The sequence below is a fragment of the Diospyros lotus genome, chromosome 3 (assembly GCF_014633365.1).
Source record: "Diospyros lotus cultivar Yz01 chromosome 3, ASM1463336v1, whole genome shotgun sequence".
NCBI classification, from domain to species: Eukaryota; Viridiplantae; Streptophyta; class Magnoliopsida; order Ericales; family Ebenaceae; genus Diospyros; species Diospyros lotus.
The window spans coordinates 3777548-3787368 of NC_068340.1; the positions used below are offsets into that span (position 1 = coordinate 3777548).

The 9821-nt window shown below is 35.2% G+C and overlaps 1 protein-coding gene across 7 annotated transcripts; it reads left to right on the forward strand.

The window, feature by feature from the left end:
- Positions 1-195: 195 nt before the first annotated feature.
- Positions 196-9296, forward strand: LOC127797867 (uncharacterized). 7 transcript variants are annotated; one of them, XM_052331041.1, is made up of 11 exons: positions 210-1925; positions 2416-2532; positions 2925-3007; positions 3883-3966; positions 4131-4206; positions 4337-4409; positions 4793-4866; positions 5006-5097; positions 5149-5242; positions 8786-8906; positions 9029-9296. In XM_052331041.1, exons 1-11 carry the CDS (start codon positions 1826-1828, stop codon positions 9063-9065), a joined length of 951 nt encoding a protein of 316 aa, XP_052187001.1. In that variant the 5' UTR covers positions 210-1825; the 3' UTR covers positions 9066-9296. The 7 variants fall into 7 exon arrangements, with proteins under 7 accessions (XP_052187003.1, XP_052187001.1, XP_052187007.1 ...); XM_052331042.1 differs by having other exon boundaries at positions 227-1925; positions 8786-8935; XM_052331043.1 differs by lacking the exons at positions 8786-8906; positions 9029-9296 and adding an exon at positions 6026-8779 and having other exon boundaries at positions 196-1925.
- Positions 9297-9821: the final 525 nt, after the last annotated feature.

Below are 9821 nucleotides of genomic sequence, written 5' to 3' on the forward strand. Positions count from 1 at the left end.
ATGGATCGAAAAAGATAAGATATGAAAAATATTTCAGGTTTTTGTCATTTTCAATATATTTGTTAAATTTATCTGATGATTTTTAAAAAAATTACGTGATTTTTTATTTTGATTTTTTTAGATATGGTTATCTCTTCCATTTTTTTCAAAATAAATATATTTTAGTCTTTATAAATAAACAAAAATGACATTTGTATTTTTCAGTACATTTTAAAAAAATTAACACAATTTGATAAAACTTTTAGAATATTTTATAATTTTATCTTGATCATTTTATATTTTGCTGTGAAAAGTATTTTAATTTTATTTTGATATAACTTTATCTTATTTATTTTAACAAACGCATTAATTTCTCTATCCAACTTAACATGGGCACAACTTACATGCCAATTATGTGATTGCCATACTTAGCATACAAAATTTTTTGCGTAAAACAATCGCTAACATTACTTTATGACAAATATGTGTTTGTTATTACATCAATCAATAAAAAATATTTAATCTTTAAAATGTATAACTAATACATAGCCTTAAAATAATGATGCATTAAATACTCCTTAATCATTAAAGGCCAAGCTTTAATATAAAAAAAAAATGAAACTACCTTTATATATATATCATAATAGTAATATTAAATTTTAACTGTAAATCAAAATTAATTACATAAAATTTAATTCTCTATTCATTTTCTCATGCATAATAATTACCTTTGTCTCTAAGAATGGTTCATCGCGACCCAACCCTTACTGTAAACATGAGGCCATAGGTTCAAACTTTTACTATGTGAACATTTTTTTTTATTTTTTATGTACAAGAAAATAATCACTTTTAAATTATAATCATAATTAAAACACAAGTACATTAAATACAAAGGTTACTGTGTGATGTTAGCTAGTTTTTAGCATTTCACATTTGATTGGTTTAAATAACTTAAACTCTGGCTAGCTTACACACTATCTCATTTGCATTTTTAAAAAGTTAGGAAGAGTTAAATCTTTACGAGAAGTAGTGTTTAAGTTAGTTCAAGAAGAATAATGTTAACTAAGTAAAGATGATTATGTCCCAAATAATTCTTGTATTTTTAATCAATTCTCTTTAATATAGTAAAGCCAATATTGTCACTGGTCGTCGTTTTTTTCTCATTTTGTAAGTCAGAAAAAAAGAAACAAGTAATTTTCGTCTCTTTCTTTTGGATTTCAAATTGTCGAAATCCATTACAATAATAACAAACATCAATATCTATCTTTTTTCTCCTTTTCTTTCTCCCCATTATGATCAAACTACAATGTAGAATTCATTTTTTTTCCTTTCTCCTTCCGTCTCTTTTTTTTTTTATTGGGTTTTAGATTGTCAAAACCTATCATAATACACATCACTGGATTCTATCGTTGTGATGGGCTTTAGGCAAAACTCGTTAGCTTAGTAAATTTTTAATTTTTTTTATTTATATATATATATGTTTGAAAATATACATTTATTAAATATAAATTTAACATCTCTATTATCAAGTTTATTATACAATTAGTTAATATATGTTATAATACATTACGGATACAATTAATTAAATTTTTATCTAAATATTATATTTAAATATTTTTGTACTAAAATAAATAATATGTCATTTTTGTAACTTCTTTAATTGTTTTATTTTTATTTTTACCAATTAATAGTTTTATATATATTTTGTTTAAATACTTTATTACGATAAATGCCCTTCAAGTTGTAACGTAAAGCAAACAAAGAATATAAAGGCTTCCTTCCAGTGAGCTGAGCTCCATCAATCAAACACAAGTAGAAGTGGAAGACGAAGGGGTCGAGGTTAGCAATGGAGGCCGGCCCTTTGTTCAGAGCCCTTAAACCTCTGAATTTGAAGCTCTCTTCTTCATCGGTGCGACGCTCTTCCATATCTCCTGCTCTTCATCCAGGTAGTTTTTGCTTTCTCCATCGAAGATTCTTTTCGTATCGTCGCTTCGTCCGCGTCTACTTAGGTTAGGTTTTTCCTTCTATTTTCCCTTCATTTGGAAACGATTTATAGTCTCTCTCCCGCTCGCTCGCTCGCTCGCTTTCTGTCTTGACGGCGCTTCGTAAATCCTTCCGGAATTCCGGAGCGTGTGGGTACTTTTTTCCCAGCTGTGAACGCTCCCGACGTATATTAGCATTCGTGGCGCGAAGATGTCCCAAGTTCTCTGTTACTTTCTTTTTCACTTTCTCGGCATCCAAATGGAAACAATTTTCGTTTGTTCCTACCTTTTCCTTTTCGCCGAAATGCTTGCTCTCTCTGTCTTCCGGCGCACGTTAGCAATGTTTTCCGGCGGTTATAGTGCTCCAGGGTCCTGCTGTCGACAATACCAGCGTGTAAGCGTAGGGTAGCTAGTGGTTGCTAGCTGAATCGATGCATCATATATTCGTCTGTAGGGGGAGGGAAGGTCGTTAAAAGAGCTTATGACGCATTGTTGTTGGATGCTGGTGGAACCCTTCTTCAATTGGCAAGGCCCGTGGAAGAAACTTACGCAGCAATCGGCAGAAAACACGGTACGTTCTGAGATTTTGTAGTTTGTATGTAGCTCTTGCTTTTGATTCATGTAAGTAGTATACATACATGACTAAAAAATTCAGATGTGGATTTTACGATTCAGAATTGTGTAAATGAGGTTGGGAATTCTGTTCTGATGCATCTGGAACCAACCGCTGGCTTTAATTTGAATTTGTAGCTTTAATCTCTTTTCTGTAGTTGTACATAAAATGCAAAATTGTAACCAAACAGTGATTGTTATGTGCGTTTCCTTTCTTGTATGTTCATTTTTTTTTTTTTTTCTGCTGTTATTTGTAAGATTCTTCTTTTTCTTGTGTTTTTGTTGTCTTCATTGTCTCTCTTTGGCACCGGATTTGATATATGTATATCATCATTTTCATGAATTCAACAGGTTTGAATGTAACACCAGCTGAAATAAAGCAAGGGTTTAAACGAGCTTTTGCTGCTTCATGGCCTGAAAAACTTCGCTACCAGGTCAGTCCATTTTGTTTGTGTTTGTTGGTCCTTGCTCCTGTGCATACAGAAACTGACTCTTTTGAGTGATTTCAACAGGCAACCTGTGTTGTCTTTTTTCCCGTTAAGTTTTTGCTCTAAACATAACTTTTCTACAGCACCTCTTCTTGGCAAAATAACTGGCAAGCTATAATTCATGTAACCAGTCTTACATAGTAGGTTTAAAGCTTGATATGTTATTGCTTTTCTAAACATACTTTTCTGAGGATAAGAAAAAGTCTAAACAGAATTTGTCTTGCCTTATTGTCTCCTAACATTTTTAGCAGCAAATTTTTCAAAACATCTATCTGGGACCACACAAAAGGTAGAAGAAATGCGTAGATATGACAGGATCACATTAAGGAGGGGCCTCAAAGTCTTATGGTTACCTTGCTTAACCATCCATAACATTCATGAGCAAATATAATATCCCTAAGCTTTTTTTTCTTTTTCTTTTTTTTCAGTGAGTAATTCTTTGTCTGTTAGACCTTGTTTTGTAGGTGTATGTGCTTCCCTATTTCCCCTCAACTTCCCTATCTCATCCTTTTCTTTGCTTTCTCTTCTCTTCAACAGCATGTGTTCTTCAGTGCTAATGTTGAGATTAACAAATTTAAAATTACACCCATCTTTAGTTTTCTATTGAAGCCATGATTGGATTGTCTTGTACAGCTATTCATGACTTCAGAATCTGTTGATGAAGTAAAATTACTTAGGCCAGCTACTTGAAGAAAGAATAATGAGTCTGCATTGCATAATCGATGATATCTTCTTCTTTTCCCCCCTTGATTAATGAAACCCATGGTATCCTTTGTTTCTGTTATATCACATTATTACCATACATTGCAAATTATTGACAGGGAGATGGGAAGCCATTTTGGAAACTTGTTGTTTCTGAAGCCACTGGTTGCAGAGATGATGATTATTTTGAAGAACTATATGAGGTAATGTTCTAGGCTGTTCAAATCATATATTTCTCACACATTGCTTTTCTTAATGCTCAGGTGAGGTGTGGAAGACATTTTTTTGGTTCTATCTTAATAAGCCATTAAAAGAACCCTAGTACTGGGCAAGTTTGAACTAAATTAAAAATAGCTGTATGTATCAGTACTATGCAAAAGGTGATGCATGGTGTATTCCCACTGGAGCTGATGAAACTCTCTCAATTCTGAAAGATGCTGGAGGTTATACTCATCAAGCATTTCATTTGTCAACATAGATTAATTAGCACTCTTAATGAACTTGTAGAATTTGAATGCAATGCTTCTAGTATATATTTTCTGTTTGTTACTGAATTACTGATATATCATGCAGTTAAATTGGCTGTTGTGTCCAACTTTGACATCCGCTTGAGAAAGCTGTTAAAGGACCTTAATGTTGTGGATCTGTAAGTACTGGAATTCTCTTCTTTTTCATTCTTTCATTTCTTTTCATTGCTTAGGCTAATAGTAGCATTTATTCACTAAAAGTGCGGACAAATGCTTACCATTCCAGGCTAGTATTGTCTGGGCAGTTACTTTCTTGTGTCATATTGCTAACTTCCTTCTCCTTTTCATTGATTCACTAGATGTTGGCAATAAGCCATCTTCTCTACTTCTCAATTTTTTGTTTCTATTTTTTAATAGAGGTGACTTAATGCGATGGGAGTTGTATAAGTGACCTTACATTAAATTCAGTAGAAATATGCTGCGTATGACACAATTATTTTATGAACTGAAATCATTATCTTAGTATCTTTTTGCTGAGTATTTTCTTAGTTTTTTCATTTAGGTTTGATGCTCTAGTTATATCTTCAGAGGTTGGATATGAAAAACCAGATGTGCAGATATTTAAAGCTGCTTTAGGTATGTATTTGAATGCCTACTTCATTTTTCATGGGCAATTGGCATAATCTTGGTTAGTGGTTTTCATTTTCTTTGTGAAGTTTGCCTTAATTTCCATTCTAGGAGCAGGCTTCATAAAATTTCTGTTGTTTTCTCTCAGCTTTGGGATGGCTGGGAACTGAGATTATAGTTTCATGCTCTTTGATCATGCACTGCTATGGGTTTATGTGGGGATTGGATGAATGCAAAATTGTAAGGTTAGTGCATTTCTTGCAATAGATGCTAATGGTGACAATAATATAGATCACGTTGGTGTGGAAGCTAGACAAGCAATACATGTTGGAGATGATCAAAAGGCTGACAAGGAAGGTGCCAGTGCTGTTGGTATTGATTGCTGGTAAGTTCATGAGCAAACAATGAATCACTTTCCCTTTTAAGTGGTTTAATGCACATGCCATATCCTCTTTGGTGACATGAAACCAAAAAAAAATGTGAGCTTCATGCTTTGGCCATAACTGCCAACCCAACACCCAAAGAAAGAAAAAAAAAAAAAAAAAAGAATTTTTGGAGAATCCCCCTGCTGTGGGGATATATTTGGTATCTTGTACATGTGGGTAAATTGTGGCCCTCTGTAATGCGCCAAATAATAATAATACTAGGCAATATGCAAATGTGTAAAGTGTGATGTAGCTAACAATGCATTGTTATTCATAAATTTCTTGAAAAACATAAAATCTACCTTTACAGGTTTACCTGAGCAGGAGAATGGTTTTTACTCTCTCTCTCTCTCTCTCTCTCTCTCTGAGATATGATGAGTTATAAGGTTATAGAAATGATTGGTGAGCTAGAATTAATATAACTAAACCCCATATTGTGGGATAAAGTCTTAATACGTTGTTGTTTATTGTTTTTCTTTATTAGAAATCTTATAAACATGATACCATGCTCTCACACCCTCTTGCAAACTCATCCATATATACATGAATACATACATGTCTACCAGGGAACTAAATATCACAGGATCTCATGTGAACAACCAGAAAAAGAAAATCAAATTCTACAGTTTTGTGAGATTGTGATGTTTCATATTGTTTCAAACAAAACCAGAGTCTCAGCCCCCTTGTTCTCACTAGTGCTGGCCAAATCTGATGGTCACTTCTTGGCTTTTTGTTGCTCACAGGGGAACCTCTGGCTTTGGATAATTCACTAAATGCTCCCACTTAGTTGTCTCACTATGTCAATTGTCAATACTTAGGCTCTGTGAGACTCGTTGTTGTTTTTCTCCTATTTTACTTATTAATATAATAGCATTCATTGGTTATGGTAGAGGTTTTGTAGTAGTGAGCTAGGAATCATGGTAGGCCATAAGCATGTTAGCAGACTACTAGAGTTGAGAAGAGGCAGAGGTAGGCAATTACTAGAGAGCTAGATAAACAATGGAAAGAGATGTATTTTTATTGATGTCCATGTGCTTCTTATAACTTGAGTATTTGTAGTATAGATGCTAAGATTGCCAGCACAAATACCCCACTTCTATTATTTCTCTTATTGTATAGAGGTACGAGAGCAAGATAGTTTCAAGTTGCCAATTCACTTTCCTGGATACACTTGACGTTGGATGTGCGTGTGGCTTATGTGGATTGTGTTCCTTAAAGATGCAATTGAAGGGCGGCAACGGCGGAAGCACGCCCATAACACCAACTCTTGGTGGATCAATGCAAGGGTTTTACATTTTAAACCATTTTCAACACAGAAAATAGCACAACAGAAGCATAAAATATACACATCGGAAACAAAATCGACCTTGCGAGACTTGGTATTCATCACCCATATGCTAAAACAGAAAAACCATGCCATAGGGGGTTTTATGGTATACCTCTTAGATGAAGATCCAGTGTTGGTTGACCACGCGGTGGTTGCCTTCTTTTCTGTCCAGCTATCTTCCACGTACCTGCAAAGCTCGGGTGACCAGCTCGCCACCCCAATCACGGAAGACCTAGTCGGTCCACGCTTGAGCTGCCACGGAATCCTCCAACGGAGCTGCGCTAGGACCCTCTTGATGGAGGTGACTCAAAGCTATACACGGTCCCTTTTTTGGTTGCACTGAGGCTGTCCAACAGCTTGTCTATAAGGGAGACAATGAAGAAGATGCTGCACCGGCTAAGCTCGAAGCAAGAACGAGTCTTGGCCGCAGCTATGGAGGAAGAAGAAGAAACAGACAGCAAGCAGAAGAAGTACAAGGAGAAGGAGTTATATTGAGGAAGATATATTTATGGAACAACCTTAGAGATTTCAGTTAGCCAATCATAATCAGGTTTGCCAGCTGAGGAGATCCATTTATGGTCTTTAGCTATTAGTAAGAACTAATAGTTAACAGGCAGCGGTTCTTAATATAATTAGTTGCTTAAGTTTTATATGCATCACATAGAGACCATACTTTAGGAATTAAAAATTAATTTTAAATTTTCACTGCAAATCTTCCTGTCAGGATAAATGATTGAAGATTGATCTAAGAATAAGCTCCGGGGAGGGGTAAGGGGTCGATGGATCTGTAGTTCTAGCCTCCAGTTCATAAGCCCTTGCGAATCTAATCCATGAGACCTAGCTAGGCCTTGCCTCAACCTAAGGTATTGGGATTGGAGTCCAATTTTCAGAGAGCTCAGCAAAATAGAGGGAACGTTGTTGAAGACTTCGTTTTTGCATGGCAGATAAAGCACACGGTGAGTGTAGTACTTGGACCAAAGAGTTCACCACTTGAGTTGAATAAATGATACGTAATGAGTGTCAAGTCAATCTCAACCTCAATCCCTCAAGATTTTGGAGATTTGTGTGAATGAATGAGGGCAAAACTTGCAGATACATTATGGAGACCTCAAATCCCAAAAGAGATGGAGAGCCCCATCTCCAAAGAGAGAGGGATTGTGAAGGAAGAGAAGGAAAACTCAATCCCTAGAGGGAGAGTGGAGAGTCACGTGTCACTTCACATTCACACTTGGGATTTACATCAAGAAGGCTTAATCACTGGGAGCTAGAGATTATGAAGATTCAATTCAATTTGCATCTGTCACATCACAAGGCTTACTTTTCAAACTCTTCAAACATGCCCATTTACTCATATCTTAAAAATGCAAACATATGGACTGTATCTAAATATTTGAGTTTAATTATTTAATTTTTCTGTCTTCTCATGTATCCAATATGCTCCTGAAAACAAGATGATATTTGCATATTTTAGAAATCTCCATGTTACCCACTTTATGGTGATTTGATAATTCAGTTCAATTTGAGTAACATACATAAAATCATTACTACAATTCTTAGGACATTTTTTATACTGTATTTTGGTGCGTGTACTAAATTTATTTGTTCAAAATATGGGTTTTATCTGTTCATTGAACAGTAATAAATATGGTGCATCTTTACCTACCCCCCCCCCCCAAAAAAAAGGTAGTAGTATGGATTAATAGCAAAAGTATGGACATTTTGATACTGTATTATGGTGCACGCACTAATTTATTTGTTCAAAATATAGGTTTATCTGTTCCTGGAAAAGTAATTTTTCTTGAAGCTTGAGTACGGATTCAAAAAATATCTTTTAATATTTTTCAATTCGCAGTATAAAGTTTAAGAATTAGAGAATTGAGTTTTCTATTTTCTAATTGGAGATTCAATCATTTAATAGAAAATTAGAGTTAAAAAATTAAAAAATATTTCTACAGCTAAACAAGTCCATAAATTTCCATTTATTTTGTTAGTTCATAATGTATACTTCAGTATGGTGTTCCCCATGTGCAGTTTCTAGTTCCCCCACTTAAATCATTGTTATCAAGTACTTGTATTTTAGTTTTGATACGTGAGTGGAGTCGAGTGGATGAGTAAATCTTTTAGGTGGTGATATTACACTTTGCTGTGATACTTAATAATGAATCTGAATAAGCAGGTTGTGGGGGAAAGATGTTAAGACATTCTCTGATATCAGAGACCGTATACTTCCCCAAGAGTCATAGCTGCCGAGGTGTCATTTGGGTTTCACCCAGTCGTGCATGTCACACTCACTGCTGGTAAATTCAATTCAAGCTGTGGTCCGCAGGTCTTCATTTCAAGTGCCATTCATTTGAGTTACCAATCCATTGCTTTGGAGAAAATTGAGCACCTAACCCGTTTATCTGATTTGTTCTTGCAGGATTGATTGTTTGACAACCTTGGGTGATAAAATGTGAACGAGTTTTAAGTGTTGAAATAATATTCTTATTTTTTACCCCACGATCTACTCAGAGGTTAGATGATTAGTGAAGTGCCATTTGACTTCTGGATTTGGGGTTGCTTGTTTGATTCAAAGCTGCTATCACTGTCATGTGGGGTTCCATTTGCACGGAATGGTTAATTCTGCATTTAAAGATGGTTTGTTGAATTGGTGGTTCTGAATGAATAAAAATACAACCCATAGTCCATGGAGAGGCTGGTGAAGGAGAATTAAAACCTATTAAGTCCATGGATGCCACATTTACAGTTACATGAAATAATAATTTCTTTGCATCACAACAGGAACCCCAAACCGTCAAGTGAATGTTCCCAAGTCAGTTTTGTATCCTCGGGGTTGTCCAAAAATAATCAAGCAATGATTTACATGCGCTGGTTTGTGCAAAATTTACCCATCAAGCATTGGGTGTAAGATGGACTGTTCAATGGCCTGAAAAGCTCAATTGTGGCTATATTGGCTTCTTTTCTCATTGATGGACATACATATATTCCTTCAAGAGCTGAGGGCTATTCCCTAACAGCACGAGTAAATGACACTTGGAACTGATACATAAAGCCCTTTCTAACTTCAGCCCTCCAAAGAGCTAAGCCAAATATGGTTTCCTTTTGTCGTCCTTATCTGAGCTCACTATTTCATTCTATGTATACCGTACATCACTGGACATGCAGACCATAAACAGCTTTCTCAGAATGGATGACCGAGAGAACAACAAATG

Coding starts and splice junctions, on each gene's coding strand:
- LOC127797867 (XM_052331041.1), top strand. CDS start 1,826: ATGGAGGCCGGCCCTTTGTTCAGAGCCCTTAAACCTCTGAATTTGAAG. Junction 1,926..2,415: donor ATCTCCTGCTCTTCATCCAG/GTAGTTTTTGCT, acceptor ATTCGTCTGTAG/GGGGAGGGAAGGTCGTTAAA. Junction 3,967..4,130: donor ATTTTGAAGAACTATATGAG/GTAATGTTCTAG, acceptor TGTATGTATCAG/TACTATGCAAAAGGTGATGC.